The 21,910-nt window shown below is 41.6% G+C and overlaps 1 protein-coding gene across 4 annotated transcripts in view; it reads left to right on the top strand.

The window, feature by feature from the left end:
• plekhg5b (pleckstrin homology domain containing, family G (with RhoGef domain) member 5b) overlaps positions 1-20,510 on the top strand; it is a 79,473-nt gene extending 58,963 nt beyond the window's left edge. For 3 of the 4 annotated variants that reach the window (XM_005740958.2, XM_005740959.1, XM_005740960.1), the window contains 13 exons: positions 12,350-12,541; positions 13,766-13,933; positions 15,027-15,122; positions 15,379-15,579; positions 16,028-16,138; positions 16,257-16,406; positions 16,536-16,673; positions 16,760-16,879; positions 17,055-17,187; positions 17,352-17,467; positions 17,618-17,772; positions 17,880-18,950; positions 19,212-20,510. In XM_005740958.2, the coding sequence (XP_005741015.1) occupies positions 12,350-12,541; positions 13,766-13,933; positions 15,027-15,122; positions 15,379-15,579; positions 16,028-16,138; positions 16,257-16,406; positions 16,536-16,673; positions 16,760-16,879; positions 17,055-17,187; positions 17,352-17,467; positions 17,618-17,772; positions 17,880-18,950; positions 19,212-19,221 (2,661 nt within the window). In that variant the 3' untranslated portion in view covers positions 19,222-20,510. Of the gene's footprint in view, positions 1-12,349; positions 12,542-13,765; positions 13,934-15,026; positions 15,123-15,378; positions 15,580-16,027; positions 16,139-16,256; positions 16,407-16,535; positions 16,674-16,759; positions 16,880-17,054; positions 17,188-17,351; positions 17,468-17,617; positions 17,773-17,879; positions 18,955-19,211 lie in introns of those variants that run through there. The other variant, XM_013912902.1, reaches the window with a different exon arrangement.
• Positions 20,511-21,910: the final 1,400 nt, after the last annotated feature.

Consider the following 21,910-nt stretch of genomic DNA (forward strand, 5'->3'; position numbering starts at 1 on the left):
TGAGCACACACGCATGCATGTGCATGCCGCGTCGTACTGCCGACTGAACCTTTGAATCTCACATGATGATGAGTCATTCAGGAACTCTCTCTGCTATACTTCAGCTCTTCCTGCAGCACCAGGAAGCGCCTGTTTTGTTACTGATGAGTGATGCTAAAAGGCCAATAGAGGCTTGCAGGATCCCGATCCACTTGGCTGCCAAACACGCAGCTTGGAAATGGTGCAGACGGTCATCGGGTTCAAGTTGTGGCAAATAATGTGCTCGCTGTAGCTCTCGAAACAGTTTTCAGCATGCAAACTTTGATTTTTAGCACAAATAGACATTAGTCAGGCTTTAGCACTGGCACTGTATCTAATCCTCCCTTAATCTGTGAAATGTTTTTGATTATTGCTTGAAACACTGTTTAGTCTGTAAAAAATCATGAAAAATGTTCCTAACAGCTTCCCAGAACGCAATATAATGTAATCAGATAGCGACGCTGCTCACTAAACACCCACCCGTGCAATGTTGTGACATGTCCCAAACTTTCGATATACTTCACAATAACAGTAGCAGATTTTTCTCCCTGAACCTTTTGGATTTTTTGAAACAATGGGCTTTTCATTTCAGGCAAAGTCAGGCTATTATTTCTAATTGCAACCACAGATTTTTGCCACGTGAAACAACTGTCTGTTGCAAATTAGCTTAGCTCCATGTCTCTGTTTGGAAAGCTTGTCTTGTTCTGAATTTAGAGCTGACTGATCATCAATTAAGGGTCTTGTTCTTAAAAGACAAGTACCAACACGTTCTGTCTGGAGCTTCTGCAGAGAAGAGTAAAGGTCCCCAAATCCCATAAAGAGCTGAGTTGTGTTAAACTGTGATTGCATGCAGACGCTGCTTAAAAATGTGGGAATGCCTTGAGTGGATGTGACGGTCACGAATGACATTTTTAAAACAAAAAAGGTTATTTGGGTGAGAGGTCAGCGGCCTATTTTGTCTGTCCAATAGTCTGAAAATTATAAGTATATTAAGATATACACACTGGCTACTTTATTAGGTACACTTTGCTAGTGTAGTAGTTTCACATGATTTGAGTTTTGCGACATGTTGTGTTACAATGTTGGAAGCAGCCATCAGCAGAATGGATGCACTGTGGTCATAAAGGGATGGACATGATCAGCAACAATGATCAGGTAGTATTTCAATTGGTACCAAACTGTGCCACTTTGGTGAGCCTGTGTGAATTTTTGCCTCACTATCCTGTTCTTAGCTGACGGGAGTGGCACCTGGTGCGGACTGAAGCTGATTCAGCTTCACTCGCACCTCGGGGAGTGGTTGAAGCAAGATGGCGCCTGTGTTTGGCTTTGCCGCTTGTGCCGCTAGTACAGCTCGCTGATATAGTTTTATACTGGCCGCTATTGTCACTTGCAATATTACTTTTAACGTCCTGTGTTTTCATTTTGTCTCTGCCACCAATACTTATGATCGGGGCACACTGTTGTATATCAAAGATTCAATGGAGAGCTACTTTGACAGCTGGGACAGTTACAGAAAATTTTTCCCTCCAACCTTTGTGTGTTCCTCACCTGAGTGCATGTTACCGTACATATCGGTGGGATTTAACACGAAGAAAAGAAGAAGTAGGGGAACCAGGGCCGGTGTCCAGGTGCGACTGAGAAGGTACCGAAGATTAGCTTCTTGGATGTGGGAAGATTCCCGGTGCTTACGACCAAAGAGAAGATCTCATATCACTCAAGTTTTGGCCTCCCTTCACTGTTAAATTTTAGTTCTAACCTTTAGGGCCCTACATGGTCAAGCTCCTCAATATTTATCTGACCTGCTGAAACCACATTCATCTTCTCGGGCTTTAAGGTCATTAGATCAGAGACTGCTGGTGGTACCGCCCACTCGTGTTAAAACTCGTGGTGATCGGGCCTTTCAGACTGCGGCACCGCGGTTGTGGAATTCTCTTCCACTGTCTCTTCACTGCACGGACTCCATTGATTCTTTTAAAAAACAGCTGAAGAAAAGCATTTGATTAATTTCCTCTTATGCTGTTTTTATAGTTTTATATAGTTTTATTTGCTGTTTTATTTACTGTTATATTGTTTTATATTTCCATTTCCTGTGTTCTAAAGCACTTAGTGATTTTTTTTTTTTTTTTTTAATCTGTGAAAAGCGCTATATAAATAAATTTTACTTACTTACTTACCTTTCTTGTAATGAGCGGTTATTTGATTTACTCTCAATACTTGATCAGCTCAGTTTGGTCATCCTGCTGGCCTCTGGCATCAACAAGGAATTTTCAGAAAAGTTGCACTTGTTTTTGTGCGTTGAGTTGCTGCCATGTGATTGGCTGATCAGATATTTCTGTATATGTCTGTATGACTGAAACTGTAATCGGCATCATCTGGTGCAGTATCTGGTTGCGCTGCCTTGATTTGCTCTTAAAAGTGAAAATAACACAATTAAATAAGATTTTCTAGATGATGCTATTTAGAAAAAAAAAACTTATTATAAGCAGTCTCTCCATAACATTGCTTTGACTGATGTTCTGAACAACATAGTATGAGTGGTGACTTGTATTGTCGTGTTTGCTTGTTTGTTATAAGCAGATATTCAAGTTTTCCCATAATCTGGTCATCACTTTCCAGTCTAGTAGCATGTCTTTGTGTACTGGTTGAGAGTAACCCCGTATCCTGAACCAGTGTAGTAAGATTTGTCACATACTACTTGTACTGTAGTTTACATTTGTAGTTTTCTCAAGTTCAGTCAGTTTTGCTTTGTCAGATGTCATTTAAGTTGCGTCAAACATTGGTTGCTAATCATCCCAGAGGCAAGTCGGCACGTCGAGTTTGATTGTGTGTGTTCGTATACGCGCTGTGAGCAGATGTCATTGTTGCCTTGGGCAGCAGAACGGGTAGAGGCTTGGTTAAAGCATTTTATGGGTAATCTGTGAAGGTAAGTCATGAAGACGAGTCATCAAGCTGTGAAATAAACACTGGAGGTTGCTCAGGAACCCAGTTTTAGTCATACAGTCTGACCTGTTGCACAGTGGAATATTTTGCGTTCTTTACAGGACTCTTACTACTGAGCTTCAGTACCCACAGTGCTGGCTCATGCTCGTCGGCCTTATTTACGCTGAATTTGAAAGAGTAATGAGAGTGACAACCCCAGTGCAGTCCTCATGGTGGCAGTAAAGTGCATAGCTCTACCAGAAGACACAGTAGTTTATCTCAAAATGTTAAGACACTCCTCTTGAGTAGTGGAAAAAGTGTTTAGAAACTTTAGAAAAAGTTTGTTTTTTTTAATCGGCATGACTATATGGGAATTTCTTTATTTAAATTTTATAATAGGTACCAAAAGGAAAACCTTTCACATGAGGGACAAAAATGAAAACTGACCCTGAATGACTCTGACCTTCAGCCCCTTGGGCAGAACTTTCAAATTAAAAACAGACCTGAGTCTGTAATGGAAATCCCTGAATGGCGTCAGAAGCACATCTGAAAAGCATTGTCAGTGAACACAAATTCTTGGTGTACCTAGAGTTCACAGTTCAGACTTCACTATGCAGAGAAAAAAAGTGTATAAACAAGATCATCTTATCTGGGTCCAAGCTGGTGTAAAATAGACCGAGGTTTTTAGAAATCACGGGCGCCACGACCTGTGGGCTAAAGAGCAAAGGTGGTGAAGGTGGATGGCCATCTAGTTGTGTTGATATGGGGGTTTATCACTGTATCACCTGCACACGTGTAACGGTAACACTGATGCTGAAAATTGTAATATATACAGTTCTGAGAAAAATGTTGTTCAGACGTTTTTAGACCTGGCAAAACCACAATGATGCCATTCGATGCATTATCAAAGGAACAATATGGCGAAGCTGACGCCAGCCTGCTGAGAAACTGAAATCTTATATTTAGCAGGAATGCTGAGAAATCAGTTTCAGATTTGCATGAACTGGTTTCCTCATTTCCCAAATGCTAAAACACAATGATGCAACAGAGTGGTCAGCATTTCCTCATCTTTCCTAACAGTTCTGACACGGCATCACGAGTTCTATTTTCTGGAAATGGGAAGCCAGTTTAATGATTTAGAAGAAAGGGAAGAAACCCTGTGATTCACTTTGGTTAGTGGCCCGTATTTTATGTCAGCTGTAGCTTGGAACTTTGTTTGAGCACTGAGGAGCCTCTTTGTGTCTCTGTGATAGCAGTTTTGGCACTAACTGTTCAACGCACGCATATCTGAGTGTGGAACGACATCAGCTTGTGGCCAAACCCTGTCCCTTCTCGACAGAATTAACCCTTTTGTCTAAATGAGGCGTTTCATGTTTATTATCACATGGTTCCTATATTATGGTTCCTGGCACTTTTGTGATAGGCTAGAAATAGCTTTCGTGATTGAGAATGATTGTTTTATGATGCTGATTATGAAAGATGCAATCCAGCCCTGCTGATAGTTTCCATATAGCCCTGTATGCAACCTCTGCGATGCACTTAATTGCACCATTTGCCAGTTATTTCTCCCTTTGTACCTTTTGCACCACATCCCCTTTGATTAAGGGTGCCTTCTGACCTGCAGAAGACCTGAGGTCCAGCTAATTCATTTGTGTTTATAAGGGTTGTTTGTTTGGTTTTTTTGTTGATCAACTGTAGTTACATAATTTTATTAAGTTCAAATCTCTGGAAGCTGAGACCCTTCTCCATTTATTTGGTAAGGTGACCTTATTAATCCCAAGGGTTAGTGCCCAGATTGATATCAAAATTGAGCAAAAAGAAAACTTAAATGTTTAAATGTTTCTCTCACTGTTAAACAGAAGCTTCGAGATGCAAAGTCAGAGTCACAAGCTTGTTTTCCCTTTTCCCTACAACAGAACCTGAGATCTTTCACTTTTACAGCTCTCATAAAGATAAGGCAGCCATGTTCCAGGACCTTGTCACTGTCAGAAAAACATGATTGATGATGATAACTCTGATTAGTGCTCTCACCGTTGTAATATAAAGTCCATTTGTTGCCATAGAACTGTAAATACAACACAGAAGCGGCTGACCTCTGGTAGTTTGCCTTGCTCCTCTGACTGGGTGTGATTCAGGCTGAATAAAAGAATTCAAAAATCTTTCAACTTTAAACACTATTCTTTTATCAAGAGGTCGCAAATCCAGTGTCGGGGTTCGGTTTACAGTTTGCAGTTGGATTGTGTTAGCTTTCAAAGGGAGCTGGTGTTGGGTAATGGATCCTCCATATGTGTTTTAGGGCTCTGGCCTCCCATAATGCACTCTGCCCTCACGTTAGGAAAAACATTTGGTAATCCTTTTGTGACACAGAAGAAAAAGCTGGAGAAAAAGCTGGCACTGAGCTTCTCGTGAAATTTATGTACCAGTCCCACATCCGAGCACTTTTCATTTAAGATTTGACACGTTTAGCTTCTCTTTGTAAATATTTTTGGTGAAACTTGATGTTTTGAAACCTGTTATGCTCATGACCAGCTACGTGTTTTTGTTACCAGCTTCTATTAGAGTAGTTTTACACGATTCACAGATCAAAATAATCCTGATTTATTGTGTAGTGCGCTTTGGAGCAGCTCAGTTTATTCACTGTCTTAAGTCGATTTATCTCCTCTCCCTTTAAGGCAATGCGTCCTTTAACTCTCTCCTGAGTGGCTGAGCTCCATAAACATAATATTTGAACAGCTGATGTGTCGGGCTTCTGTGCTTGCAGCCACAGCTGCAATTATCATAGTCTGCAAGGCTGACACTATTGGGAAAAAACTGTGTAAAGCAACGTTTTTAGAGCTTTATAATTCTTTGTATAATTCTTTAACACATCACAGCCTGATGACTAATTATTAAGAAAAGAAAATGATTGATGCAGCGATCCAAAATATAAACCAGCATCCTAGTTTGGATTTCAAAGATATCCTTTGTGCATCCATTATGGCATACAAAAATTGCATTTCTACCATAGTTTTGCAGAAAAAAAATGTAATTAACACATTGAAATACTTTATTTTATTAATATTAATACTAATACTTGTATGTGCTGGACACACGTTGTCTCATACTACATTTCTGTTCTCAGTTTTTAATCATCAGAGGCTTTGAGTTTCGAGAAAGCAGCTCTCTTATTCACAAGGGCTCGCCCCAGAGAGTTGTTTAACTTGTCAGATTTTTGGTTTGTAGGGATTTGCGTCTCCTCCTGGGATCAAACCAGGGGCTTGTTAGACGAAAGTGTAAACCACTACACTGCCTCATGTTGTGTTTGCTGACTTTAGATATTGTGACAGTTTTATATTGAGTGTGTGGAGACTATTACCTTGATCTGATCTGTTAATTTCAAACAGGATATTTTTTATTTAATAGGGCTGGTGACCCTCACGTTTCATATCCACTCTTGAAGATTGCTTTGTAGCCTCTCGAGTGAAACGATTTGTTGCTTTATTATCTGATAGAAGGAAATAAAGAAAGGAAATCTTGTGTCGTAGGTTTGGCTCACTTACAGTTAGTAGTTACAGTAATTCCAAAAGGAACAGAAACTCCCAGCTTTGTCTTAAGGTTGTAAGAGTAACAGTCTGGTATTCGCCATGCCGCCACAGTTGATAATGTTGTTTCATAACAGACGGGTTGCTGGGAAAATACTCTGGAATTGCTGTAGCTAACAAAAGGCCAAAAAAAGCCTTCAGGACTTGAGAAACTTGATAATGTAGACAGACTAATTGTCAGCTGATGACACAGAGTTGGGAGTAATGTTATGTCTCCTTTTATTTTTACGCATTTTAGTCACCTTTAGAGTGTTTTTTGTTACTGTATTCGTGTTGCAGGAATCCACTCATACAGTGCCCTCAGTGTGCTCTCGTTTGTTTTGAAATGCAAGAGAAACTGACAGGAGCAATTGTCTTTATTTATTTCCTTTTAAATCAGGTCATACAGTGTGTTTCAGTCCCCGTGTTACACAGCTGTGGATGTTAATGTGGTGCTCTTGTGTTTCAGACTATCACACCAAGGACTCGTCTTTCACTGTCTGACCTGTATGATAGTTTGCAAACTGGGCAGCTTCGATCTAACAAAGAAATCATTCTGAATGACAATGCTTCAATCAGCAGCGGTCACGCAGGGTCATTACTGCTGGATTGATCTTAAGAACTGAACAGAAACATGAGCGCTTTGTTTGAAAAAATAGGGTGAGAAGTGCCTCTGATTGACCTGATAAGTATGAATGTTAGACTTTGATCTCTTGCGTGCACACGGTGCCATTTCATTCGTGACATCAGCTCTAGCTAATAGATCACTAATCACTATATATCTTTATATCTTATTAAAAAACTGACATCTTACTGTAGATTTGAGTTGTAATTCCTCTCTGGATAATGAATTAGTTGATTAATTCTAGTAAAATTATTTTTCCTGGCAGATCAGCCAAATATATTAAAATTTAAGTTCCTTTAATCTGAGGATTTTTCAATGGCTTTGCCTTTTGACCTATTAGTGCGCAATAAGGACGCTGATATTTTGTTAGGTGAATAATCAAGGAAGCGATTGATAGATTCACTGATAAAAAAAATTATCTTTAGTCATTCTCCAGTGGAAATTGGCTATTTTAGCTATCAGTACGTTTCAGACTAATCGTTAGCATTTGTGGCTTCTTAAGATTATTTGTAAAAAGTCCCAGTAATGGTGTATCTGGACCTATTAGATCTATTAGCTGCTGAAACTAGCTCATTTTTCTGTGTGAATACTTTAGATGATTCATGTCTTTTGTAGAATTACAGTAATTATGTTAGCTGTTAAGAGTCCATTATGAATTCCCCCCCATATAGTGTGGGAGGTGCCAAAACCTGAGAAGGGTGAGGAGGCGTGTTCGTGTGCTGGAAAGACAAAGGACTTCCCCTAATGCCTGGAGGAGGAGATTTCTGCAGAGCAGACACACACCTTTATGATTGTGATTGTGTGACCTTTGGTCTTCAGTACACAGTACCTGAAGGCTTAGGCAGACAGAGTGAGACTTATGCAAGAGAAGAAAGTGTGATGCTTCTCTCCGCTTGCACTGTTGTCAGGACTGTGCTTTCCTGGAAATGAATTCCTAAATTTACTGGAAGTGCCTCTGCTTTTCTGATTACTCTGGACCCTTTTTTCCCCCCAAATCGGGGGTCTTATTTATTTAATTTAATTTTTTTTCCTGTGGAAAATGGTTCGATTTGTCCGTCTTACATCCTGGCGCAGCTGGGACCTACTGAATGTGGACACTGAGATTCCTGAACCACCGACACCAACATTAACTGAGAGTCAGGTGAGAGGCCTGTTGATTGGTCAAAGTGCAGTGGAAGATATGAGTATTTTTACTGCTTTTCTTTGTCTAAAAAAATTATGTTTTTGTTTTTTAGCTGCAGTGAACAAATAATCGAGTCATTTTTTTAATCAAATGATTGCTTTTTTAAAAAATGGCAAATATTTGGCACATGTGTGTTGACTAACGTGGAGTTTCTCTCAGCTTTAATTTCCTGGTTAAGCACACGTTATGTGTGTTTTACTGCTTAAGCTGGTGTGTATTCAAGCTTTGAGGAAGGTCAGTGTGCACACTTTTTCCCATCGTTAATCAACTTTCCTGATCAAGGGAAGTTGTTATCAGTTGCATAAAGGTAGTTGCAGGGGCACAGTGAGTAATGGGGGGGGCACTACTTTTCTCTTTGTCACCACTTACTTCAATACAATCCCTTCCCATTTTATGATTGTTCTTCTTTACAGGCCAAGGTTGATGCTACAAACTACAGTGATAAGATAAGGCTGTGTGGGCAAGCTCGGTGCTTGATATCATTAACCTGACTGGCCCCAACTAGACCTGCTGAACAAGTCTGTTCCCAAATTGTGTTGCTTTATAACAGAGACCGCTCAGGTCAGGTTTACACAGTAGGCCCGAGGAAAAGCTTGTAAACATAATTAGTTGGGCAGAAATGAGTTGAGCGGCTTAATGTTTGCCACCAGGTCCTCATTATGCCACCAAAACATAGGATCATAGAATATGTCTGTGTTGTCTGGTACCAGGATGGTGCTATTGGATCCTTTGAGTCCTATTGGTAGCAGGTTATGGCTGGGGTCTGTAGAGTTTGGGAACCAAACCAGCACCAGGTTTTGCAGTATGGCAGGGTGTGTAGCTGTGCTTGTTGGGGAGTGTCATCAAACCATTGTGTGTGCCAGGATTCAAAGTAATCCAGAAAAAACATTGTGTTGCAGGCGTTGTAACAAGAAGACCTATGTTAGTTGGTTTTATTATTGTGACTCATCTATATTTGGTCTGACTGAAGGACTAATGGGCAGTGTAATTACTAAGATAAATATAATTTCTTTGACTGTAATGTTTAGAGTTGTTACCAACTGTTGTATAGTTCTTGTAGTCAAGATCTATTGTTATGCTAATTATAATAATCTGATTAGATTTATTCAGTATGCCAAAGTGCCAATTACAACTTTTGTTTGATCTTCAGCCCAAAACCCAAATATCCTGAGATACTGACAAAAAAATAGCTAATGTAAACTCACACAACCCCAACAATCTCTGGACTTAATTCTCTCGTAATCTACTTTATCTAGAAAGTTCTGAGCCTTTTCTTTTTGAGAAACTGTGCGCCCGCTCGAGCTTATCTGCTTGGCATAAACAGCATTTTGAATGTGCTGAAACAAGCAAGTAAACAAAGGGGATTTCCCTTTTTGTCATTATTGGGGAATTTCTTTCCTTGTTTTGACTCCGTTGCCTGGCATTGTTTAAGGATCTCTAAAGCAAAACAGCGATTAAAGATGGCAAAGAATAATGGCTTTGCGTCCAAATAAGAGGAGAAAAAGAAGTATCTAAACTGCAATTTGCTTGCACTACAAGCAGGGCTAATCGGGGGGTGAATCCTTTGGGGGAGGGAAGAAAACCAAAGTGTGCCTGATTCACAAGCAGGGAGTTGATAGTTTATTTGTACTTCAGAGCAGCCTGTTGAGACTAAAGACCATTTGGCATCACCACAAGTACCAGGATGCTTGTTCAAACCAGGGAGCTCCCTGAAAGCTGCCGCAAAAGCTCCACCTCCTAATATTCAGATCAGCCTCCTCTGGTGCCTCCTCTTTCCTGCCCAACACAATGAGGCAGGATCCTCCTGGTTGCTATGACTTCTGGCCAGTGCGTGTGTGAAATGCAAGCAGGCTGGGCGCCTCAGTGAGTAGGTTCACCGCTGACTGTCGGAACAGCAGGGCAGGACACAGATACGTCCCGGCTCAAAGAGAAGCTGCGATCGGACTCTGCAGGACGCGGCGGGTAACCCGGATCCTGTCAGCTGGAATAGGCGTTTGCAGACTTATTGAAGTTCAAGTTCTGATGATGAAATAACGTGGGAGTGTTGTAGCTGTCACTCGACTTCTTTGACTGACTTTGCATCGGCTGAACTGAACAGCGAGGACGACGTGGATGTGTGTTTCACAGTGGAAGTGGAAAGAGAGGAGGCGAGAGGTTGACAGAGAGCAGCAGCTGGCTCCAGAATGGGCTGCGATCCATGAATCCAATTGAAGGATTAGGATGGTTTTTGTTACTTTTGACATGCCGCTGGCTTCAATGGTGAGCACTGTTAATATGGTGGGAAACTGCTGATGGCATTTATCCCTTGGTGGTTATAATTACAACTTCCTGGCCTTGAGGCTTTATGAAAGGTGTTTTCTTAAAAACCAGTTTTTTAAACTGTTCACGGTGTTCATTTCTGATCCAAAGTTTCCTTCATGTATGCCATCTGATATGTAGAAATACTTTAGCTGCTTTTCTTTGCCATTATTACAGCCTCCTTTAAATGTATAAAACCCTGTTCGTTGATTGCCTCGTACAGCAAAGTCAGACAAATGAATCAGGTTTCAGTTTGACCAGTCGTGCGCTCTCAGTAGCACAGGGTTCAGATTTTCCCTGTTTGACCATGGGGACTCGGCACTTCCTACCACCTGTGTCCTTGACCAGTTGGACCAACAAAAAGTCCCTAAATGGCTCCATGCTCGTTTCCCTTTCAACTAAAGCGCCTCCAAATTTGTCCCTTTCCCCTCTTTCACTTTAGTTTTTGTTTTAAAGCCAAGATGTCACTCTGCAGTTAGGTCACTGCTCTCTTTGGTAATAACTCCTGAAAGATGAAAGGACTAAAAGCCCCTTGAAAATTTAGCTTTACTTACTCATTATGCAACCCTGTATAGGACACTTATGCACCTTCATTGTAGTTAAGTGGTACCATTAAGGCCCTCCTGAAATGAGTCTTCACAATGCAACATTTCAGCCAGAGTTTTTCATTTTTTAGCTTCAGTTTACATTCCATTGCGTAACATATACATGCTAGAAACGTTTATGGTGACAGGCAGTTATCATTACTTTATCTTGAAAACCGTTTACATTTTACAAGTAATCAAGGCTTTTTATCTAGTCTTCTTGTTCCTGCAGTTTCCCCTAAAGTAAAAGTCAAGTGCAGTCTTAGTTTGCTTTAATCCGTGGTACATTTTAAAATTTGATAGTCCTCAAATTATATGTCAGTTATTTGTAATAGTAAACTTTAGGCTGTGATGAATTAAATCTGGCTGTTTACTATTTTGTGAAATTTCACGAGTCTGACACTTTTGGACCAGAAGAATTGGAAAGTGCATCTGTGATATCCATCAGTGCAGCAGCTTGGTGTTTTTACCACATTGTGTTTGTGTAGGCTTGTTTGTGTTTCTGGGGGGGTGATGAGTAAAAGAATTTCACTGGAATGGACGGCGAGTTTCAGAAATGGTGTCAGTGTCCAGGAATGTGAGTTCCTTTTGCTGTGTTTGAAGTGTCGCGGGGTGTCGATGTCCTGCCTCTTGCTGACTCCTGACCAGCAGATTCTTCAGCATTGACACTCCGACGACAAAAACAACTGCTTCCTCAGATACTGAGGTGGGCCCTGTTTGTTTGCTTTGCTGCTGCTCGTAAAGTGTACAGAGATTGCATGAGCGAGGGCGCGCGCCAGGGCCTGCTGACAGGGTAACAATGGACACGGAACAATGGCCAGACTCGGCCGTCTGTTCTTTTGGAACAACCTCCCGCCTGCTCCTTGTGATGCAGTGAACATACACAGCGAGGAAGTGGCAGTCCTTCCCTCTCCTGTTTGTGTCCAGGCATTTGGATAGTTTTAACGGTCCTGTTGATGTCATCCCTGGCTCAGAATTCCCCTTTCAGATTTCCTGTTTGTCCTATCATTTCGTCATTGTCTCTTTCGATGCGTCTGGCTGGAAACAGTTATAATTCCCCTCATTCACTCATTGGATCTTTTTTTTCCCTTTCATTTTCTGTTTTCCCCCCTATTACGGTCTATCATGTAACTGATTTTTGTCTGTTCTCTCTGTCTCGCAGGGTCAGGCCCGACGGAGGAAGAACATAACAGAGTTTCTGGGTGAGGCGAATATCCCAACCCCAGATGCTCTGGGACAGATCGGTGGCTCTCTACCTGCTGTAGGGGCTGGGCCCGACAGCTGGAAGAACCGTGCTGCCAGCCGCTTCAGTGGCTTCTTCAGTTCCAACGCTGGAGCGGGGTCTTTTGGCAAGGTAATGCCGACAGGGTTGCGATCACATGATCACAGAAGCGAGTGCAATCTTGTTCCAAGTGAAAGTGCTGCACTTTCTTTTGGCTATGAAGGGCTGTAGGAGGCAGGCTTGTTGCCCAGACGATGTCTGAGATTAAGAAAACATTAAAAAAACAAACAGAACAGTAGCAAGTAGCAGTGGGAGGGGGTCAGAAGGCCATATCCCCCTTGAGCCCTGGTGAAGTCATTTCCTTTCAAAGTTCTCCTGACTTGTTGGCTCACATACTTTCCACCCAGCAGCTCTGGAAATGAGTAGGTAGAGGAAAAGCCTTCTGTTAGCACTCAGTTTTATCCACTCTTATCTTGATTTTTAAAACACCATCTTTGCTGGAAATTTGCTACTTTTAACTTTTTATCACATGGCTGATAAACAAGTTTATCATAAGGAATGGAAAATAGGGAAGGCGTAAACCTGGCTCTGTTTAAAAGGAACGCCGTCTGCCTTTCAGCTCTCGCAAGGTTAACCTAAGCAAAGGCTTCTCTTTCTGGATCAGAGGTTTTTGAAAATGATAATCAACTTTGATTCTAATGAAGGACAGGCACGCGCCCACACACAAACATGCCTTCCATTGTATTTCATCCCCTGAGGTCACATCCTTAACAGTGGCAGATGTCAAATGGAGACAGTTTCTGTCAGTCACCTGTCATTGCTGGGCCCATCCCTTTTCAATTTATTTGTTCCCCTTAAATCCCCTCAGGGCCAGAGATCCTGCACCTGGGTCTGGACCTTTGGCATCCTCCATATTGTAGGGTTAAACAACATTGAGCTGCTTTCACACCAAACTTTAGCGAGAAGTCCTAACTTTGGATCTTTTTCCCCCCCCCCATACATTTCTGACTTTTTGTTGACTGTTTTCAAGAAGCACAATCCTCCCGCTCCGTTTCTTTCCACTGTTTTGTAGCACTCACCCCACTCCCCGTCTCCTATTGTTAAGATGGTCTCAATGCACGGAGCTCATTTTCATAACTACATAAGGCCTGCCAGCTTGAACAAAGACCTGAATAGCAGCCTAGGCGCCAGCAAAGACGGGATTGTGTATGCTTATAATACACAGACCCCTCTCTACTTACAGTTTGAATGTAACAATAAACAGTCACACAAATGGACAGTTACTTTTGCGTCTCTTCATGTTTCTGTTCAAAATAGTCACATCTGTTTTTGAAATTGTTTTTTATCTGATCGCAGGAGGTGGATCGACTGGAGCAGCTCCAGAGCAAACTCCAGACCTACTCATTGTTTGGATTGCCAAAGGTGCCACGACAGCTCTCCTTCCACCAGGACTCCTGGGAGGAGGAGGAGGAGATCGACCTATCCCTAGAGGACAGCTGGCAAACGCTACTGGACAACTCAGAGGTACAGTGCAGATAAGCAAACCACACAAACACACCCACTTTTGTCTTGTCGTGTATGCGCAGACATAATGGAAAAAAATCAGTTTCCTACTAGAATCAATGCAGATATTTGTAACTTCCAGTGGTGTAATGCTGAACCACGAATGGTTTGGCATTACAATTTTCTCATTCATGACATTACTTGCATGCATGCTGGTTTCTGGTGTGTGCACAATTCTTACTTCCTTATATCTATCATTCTTACACTCAACCTGATGCCTCTTTTCCTGAAATACTGGTTATAATGCACTTCGCTGTTATGTTACCACAAGGAACTGAATTTCTGTGCCGCACATCTCATGCCGTCGCCGAGTTGTTGCACATGGTAACGAGTTAACGAGTCCACGATCAATCAGCAGGGCTAGCGGTTATTGCTCAACACATACGCTGTCTTTCATACTGTAAATGTACTTCTGATGGTTAGTTACACCGAACACATTACTGTCTTGATTGCTGAAACACAATAATGTTGGTGATGTGAGTTACGGTGGAAAAATATGAGAACATCACAAGGAAACAACTGTTGTTTTTGTTGCGTTGGGTGACAGATTTCCTGTGGAATTTTTAAGACAATAAGCAACCGTCGCGACTGACGTATGGATACAATTTACATTATAGCATGAAATCATAAGGAAGTATGCAGAAATAATAAAGATGCGTTTAATTAAAGAGTAAAGCGGAAAAATGGTTTGTTAGGCTCACACCATGTTGTACCACTTATCCTTATTCTAAGCAATCAGTAACTTGATTGGTTTTGAAAGTGAACATTTAGTTAATTGTTCATTTATTAATAACTAAAAGTTCTTGGAACTGTCCTTTAAGTCCTTTCATTTCTTACTTGTTTGTATATGTAAACAGTTTCTGAGGAAATATTGTTGGGGAGTTTTAGTATTTAGCTTAAATGTCTGATGTAATCGTTGCACTCCAAACTCTGACATGGGAATGAGGTGCGATTAAAAGGTCTAATCTAAAGGAAGTTTACGCTAATATTGTAACAGTTGAGAGGAACGTATAAATATTGTGTATGTTTATGAATAAAATCTGTGTGTGCGCAGACACTGACAAGACGCCAGTTCCACCAGCAGGAAGCAATATGGGAGCTGCTGCACACAGAGGCTACCTACATAAAGAAACTCCGAGTCATCACTGATGTAAGTGCAAAGAATGCTTTTGTTGTCTGTTCACGCATATATAAATTGCATACTGTGTAAGATGAAGAGGGTTATGTAGTGTAAAAGATAAGACATACAATGAAGCTCTTTTTCATTAGACATTGACAAAGTGTGGGGCCTATATCGCTGTCTAATAAACAAGGAGTTTAAGTTTAGACGTAACTGCAGTGCCTTACATCAGATTACTGTCGTAATATTCAGGGCTTACGCTCTTTTTATGTCTCCCTTCTTGCAGTTGTTCCTGTGTGGGCTGCTGAACCTGCAGGAGAGCGGCCTGCTGACGGAGGTGGAGCCCGCCAAGTTGTTCAGCAATATTCAGGAGATCGTCCGCCTCCACACCTCCCTTTGGACCCAGGTCATGCTGCCTGCCCTGAAGAAGGCTAGGCAAGCCCGGGCTCTGCTCGACCCCACTGACCTTCACCATGGTTTCAGAACGGTTAGTTTCAGACTCCACAGATGCAACAAAAGAGAATCCAAACCCTGCATGCACCCCCAGACAACAAAAAAGAAAGACATCTAGTTAATTTAAATAGTATAGAAACTTTATCTTGGTTTAAAGCATTGAGTGCATCTTTCCAAAGTCAAAAAATCCAGGGTTTTATATTTAATAAGTAATGTAATTACCATGTAACTACATGTTCAATATATAAGTGACTGATTATGTAACTATGACTCATATAAAGGTTTAGGTGTTTTATCAATTCACCTGATTAGTTGGGTTAAAGGTACACTGCACTGGATGCCAGTAAACATAAAACCTTGCTGTTCCACAATTTTTAAGCATAAATAGGATAAGAAACGTGAATTAGCAGCTAGTACGTCTTTGTTTTCCTGATGACAGAAGTAAATATGACGCATGTCTTTGTTTCTGTGTGTGTGTTCAGTTTGGCACCATGTTCAAGCCCTACATCCGTTATTGCATGGAGGAGGAGGGTTGCATGGAGTACATGCGCACGCTTCTCAGGGACAATGAGCTCTTCAGGACCTACGTCACGGTAAGGTTTCTCTTACCATTACGATAATCCCAGATGCTCTCTATGCCCAAAAACTCATCCTTGGCTTTTCTCCTCATTTCTGATGCCTGACTTCCTGCTTTTGTCTGACTCAATTCAGTGGGCAGAGACCAATAAGCAGTGTAACCGTCTGAAGCTGGCCGACATGTTGGCAAAGCCTCACCAGAGACTGACCAAATACCCCCTCCTACTGAAGATTCTTCTCAAGAAGACAGATGAACCAGCAACCCGTGACATTGTCAGCAGCATGGTAAGAACTTGGAAAACATTTAGAAAGTGCTGTTTTTCTCATTTACACTAAAGTATATGCTTTGACTGCTTGTCACCCTGCCTGAGGTCTGAATGCAAATGTACGTTTGTTATCGTTTTATCCTTAAAGGTTGCCACAGTAGAGGGCTTTATCAACAGCGTAGACTCCCAGATGCGACAGCGTCAAGAACAACAGAAGCTCGCCACCATCTCTGCCCGTATAGACTGCTATGAGGCTGTAGAGGGGAGCAGTGAAGAAGTGGAGAAGGTAAGAAACACTTTACAATACCCCAGTGCCCTAAAATTAGACTTCATGTCAAACTCTGCTTCATGCCTTTATCTTTTCCCCCTCAGATCCTCAAGGAGTACAACCACTTTGACCTCATGGCTCCCATGAGAGATGTATCTCCGGAAGAGACTCGACAGCTGCATCTCGAGGGCGCGCTGAGGATGAAGGAGGGCAAAGACAGTAGGGTAAGATTGACTCGCATGACTGCTTGGAAACACACGATGAGCTCTTATCTTTATATTCAGATTACACGTGGATTCTCATGTTTCCTTTGCGGTTACGTAAAATCTCACAAAAACTGCAGATGTGTAAAACATTACAAGAGTTACCATAACTGAAATGAGTTTACTGTCCCCACAGATGGAGGTCTATTGTTTTCTGTTCACCGACCTGCTGCTAATTACTAAGCCGGTGAAAAGAGTGGAGAAAGTCAAAATTATCCGTCAGCCTCTCCTTATTCACAACGTCATCTGTAAGGAACTCAAAGACCCAGGTGAGTGCTCAAATACTGACTTTAACTCCTGAATAATATATATTTTTTGTTTTAATAAAGCAGAAAATCCAGGAAATTCTCACCTTTTGAGAAGCTATTTAATTATATAGGGGACTTTTCAATCCACAGAGTACTAAATTTTTCATGTTTTATGTCTCCTACAGGCTCTTTCATCCTCATCTACCTCAATGAATTCAAGAGTGCAGTGGCAGCATACACTTTCCAAGCCAACAGCGCCACCCAGGGGCGAAGTTGGATAGATGCAATCTGCAATGTCCAGGTAGGATAGCAATGTTTTATTATAGAAAAAATATCGGACAGCATCCAGATATGAGATTTTTATGTGTTTTTTTTTTTTTTTTTTTACTTTAGAAGCACTAATTTTTACAGTCATTTACATATTTAATGTAAATGGTGCTTTTCAATTTAGAACCAGCTCCAAAGGCTTCGCACTGAGGAGTTCCTCCGCCAGCAGGACAGTCAGAAGAGATGTATGGGGGATGGAGAAGAGGAGGAGGAAGATGAGAGCAGCAACTCCACTACAAGTTCCCCTTTGCTGAGTCACAAGGATCAGCAAAACTCAAGGTACTGAAGTGTAAAGAATAAAATCTGCTGCACTTTTGTAACACAAATAGAACTCTCTTTCTGGTGAGCTTTTTAAGTCTAACATTCAACCAAAACTCTCCTTTCAGTCAATCAGACGGTTCCACTGAGACCCTATCAGTGATGGATGTCGATGAGCCCGGCGAGCACTCAGCAATTCCTGCTTCCAACATGAACCTCCAGGAAAGCGCTAATAAAGACTTGGATAGCGCTGTGGGTTCCCTTTCTGACAGGTCTGTGGGTCAGAAGTCGTCAAGTCCACTCAGAGTCCACTCCGCCATCTACACTGAGCACAATCAGGGCACGGGACCAGACAGTGAGGACCTGGACCCCCAGTGCCGCTCTCTTTCCATGGACAGCGCCTACGGTACCCTCTCCCCTGAATCCCTCCTAAGAGAACTGCAGCCACAGCCTGGCCAAAGTGAAGGCGAGGAGACTGAGGAGGAAGAGGGAGACAGGGAGAGTCAGGAGCCAGAGCACGAAGAGACAGAATTAGAAGAAGTGGATGAAGAAGAGGAAGAAGAAGAAGAGGAGGATGCTTCATTAGGGTCTCAGGTGTCAGTTGTCCAGTCCTCTAAACCTCGGCGGCGGCCTCATGTACACCCCCGACTCCATTGCCTCCTGGGGTTGTCCTCTCTGGCTCTATCCCGCTCCGAAGACAACCTCCTGCAACACTTTCACGGTAACCACCCCATCTCCCACACACACTCCCTCAGCTCTGAGACGCAGGACCAATCGCTGTGCGGAGACATGGACACGTCAAAGCTGTCGCACAGTAAGAGCATGTCCGAGCTGGACCAGAACTCGTCAGTGGAAAACAAGGAGTTATTTTCCACTGACCTCGACCAGTCTGACGATTGCTTGAGCATTAGCTTGCCCTCTGACAAACTCAGTGCCACCCTGAGGAGGGCGGAAGCCAGGCATGGCCACGGGGCGCCCGATGGACAATGTGAGGATAACGATTCTCAGAGCAACAGCTCAGATGGGGAAGTGACTCCTTCTGCCTGCTTAGATAAGAAAGCCAAGTCAGCAGCGGCCGGTAACTCAGGGGAGGCATCGCCCAAAAAGAGAAAATCTCCAGGCCAACACAAGAAGCTGACGCTGGCTCAGCTGTACAGGATACGCACCACTCTTGTCCTGAACTCCACACTGACAGCATCGTAAGTCATTACTTCTATTATATAAGAAATAATCTGATAGTTTGAGAAGAAACTTAATGTTATACATGTATTGTGGGTGGATACTGATAGTCTCACAGAGCCAGGCTCCTTGTGCCCTTCTGTTTTCAGCTGCATATTTATTATACATACAGGAGTGTTTTTGATCTCAAAGAAGGAAGTGAGGAAATGCTCCTAAATTTTGTTTTAGGTACTTTTCCTGAAAGGTATGTGTGTATTAATGTTATCCTTTCTCCCCCCCAGGGAGGTATAACAGCTTTTCCAAATGCTGACTGGTGGCATATGGACATTACAAGGAAGAATCCCTATTTTATGAGGATGGACTGAACACACAAATGCACTCGCTCTCTTCCTGCCCTCTCCCTTCCTGTTGCTTTTTGGACAATGACTGTCCCTTTTTTTTTAACATCACAACAATAGCAATCCATTTGTGTTTTTGATTTTGCTGTTGCGTTGGTTTCCAAATTACTCAAATGGGAGGGAGGGGCAGAGAGATATTAACTGCTTGCACTTTGCAATGGAAGTAGCATTAATGGGGGCTGGAACCTTAAGTTGGACTTTGGGGCGGAGTACGTAAGGAGCCCCTACAGACAGGAGGCATCCCGGCGGAGGCCTTAAGACCTCATTACTGCACTCCACACCAGAGAAAAGGTGGAGCAGAGTCCTGCACTTCTTCCTTCTCCTGAGGTGAAAAGAGGGAAAACTAAATCTTGAAAATCTTCTCTACACGTGGCTGAATAAGAAAACGGCGCCTAAGACGAGCTCCTGATACTTGTACTAGTCCTGGTTTGCTTCAGAAAAGTTAAAAAAAATTGCACAGTTATCTTTGTTAAGTAGAAGAATCACTAATGAGTGAATTTACATTTACAGTCACAATGAATTTTTATTTGTACGTGTTTGCTGTAAAGACATCTGTGTGTGACTGTGAATGAATGTCTACATTTGACTTATGAGTCCAATCCTGACTGAACCAAAATTGCTCCCGTTCTATTACAAACACAAAGATGGAAGACTTGTAGAGCTGGTAGATTCCCAGCAAAAAAAAATTATTAAATAAATAAAAGTGCAAAAAGGCAAAGCAAGTCCAAAGCAGCCAATCGCATGTCAGCTCATAAAGACTTGATTCTTCTTTATTTGATTATAGGTTGAACTAGTGAGAAGATTTTCCTAAAAAATAGACAGAACATGGGTGACTAAAGCTGTTTTGTGGAATTTTCTGCACTATATAAAGGCTTGGATGGCTTACAAGCACACACAGGAACTGATTTATAGGAAAAACAAAAGGAGTGCACACGTGATTGTGTTTCTTGCTAGAAAGAGGAGGCTAAATAAAAAGTTTGGGGTGGTGACTCTCATTTTAGATGAATGGTGTTCTCTGGGAGATTTAAGGGGAAGAAAAACACAGTAAACGTAAGATTCACACTGATGTTTGGCTTTTCAGATCAGTAATTACCGACTTTACTCAAAATGTTGCCCAAACCAAATAAGTTAAGTGTTTAGTTTTTTGTGTGTTTATGTAATATTTATTATGACTCATTTGTTTTATATATAAGATATTGTTTATATTGTTTGCTTCTGTGTTTTGTGATTTCTTTCTTTTTTTTGGGTCAATTTAGTCTTAATATTTTTTTTCCTTGCCAGGCATTAATGTGCTATGAACCAAAATAATGTGTTTCCTTTTTCAGTAATGACTATAAAGTGTCTTACAAAATAATAATTCAACACAGGCTCAAATACAGATACAATCCCTCTTTTTAATGGTTTAATCCAATGTAATGGAGTGATTTGAGGAGAGAGGCTGAATCTGAACGGCATGGCATTAAAACAACATGAACTGGTCAGACTGTTCCCGTCTCTTGTGTTCTTAACCGTGCACAGACAGCAGGTGGCGAAAGAACGTTGAGGGGCAAATTACACCAGACCGACCTGACCATGTGTGGCAGCAATTCATTAGATCAACTTATTTGATATAAGATCAGCAGAGCAGTGGCAGACGATGTATTGGCATATTTCGATTAAGTAAGAACTTAAATATATACAGTGCAGTGCGTGAATTACTTTTCTCTGAAGTTTGTGTAAGCGTTACCTTTTCACCTGTAACTTCAGCTTTGGTTTAGTACCATAAATATAATGGCAAAGCACAAATATTGAACTAGTTTTGAATGTAAAATGTTAACATTTATTGTAATTATAAGTATTAGCATGCAGTGTTGAAATGTGCTTTGAGCAAATAGACAAAGTAGAATTACAATGCTGCTTCAAACCACTTATATTCTACTTAGTTTGGGTTTAATTTGGATTCAAAGAGCATTTATATTTTCCAGTTAAGTTTCTGAGAACTCATTTGGATCACACAGTCAGTACAGCTGTCTGTCTGGGCCGACCGTCTGCTTCAAATTCCCAGAAAGTTCAAATGAGGTGAAATCCGACCCGTCTCAACAGTAAACGGTCCGACGAACATGTGGAGCATTAGACCAGAGCCTAATGGCCGAGAGTAACGTCCCGGCCAAGGTGTATTTACAGGTGATTATATCAGCTAATCGGTGGATTACAGCATGTTGAATCCACACAAGCCCCTAAGCTGCAGGGAAAAGACAGTGCGGCCCTGTGGGATTTTCTGTTTAATCTGGTCCCAGAATGCAGCGGCCCCTCCCATTCTCACATCTGGCCCATTGGGATTTACTGTTGTAATCCTTGATTTTAAAACAATTTTATTATGCTTTACTGCTGATGCGCTGAACTTTAATTAAATAAAATGCAGCTTTCTATTTTAGCTCTGAAGTAATTACACATCCCCGTTCTATTAGCCTCTGCTAAGTAAGTAATGAGGTTGTGCCATGATGGCTGCAATCTGGCTAAAACCTATAGAGTATATGCAAGTACATTATGACACACTATAAAATATGAATACGTTATAAGGTAAAAAAAAAAAGGGATGTTGC

This window comes from Pundamilia nyererei, unplaced genomic scaffold, assembly GCF_000239375.1.
Source record: "Pundamilia nyererei isolate P.nyererei 1_Seehausen unplaced genomic scaffold, PunNye1.0 scaffold00106, whole genome shotgun sequence".
Classification (NCBI taxonomy): domain Eukaryota; kingdom Metazoa; phylum Chordata; class Actinopteri; order Cichliformes; family Cichlidae; genus Pundamilia; species Pundamilia nyererei.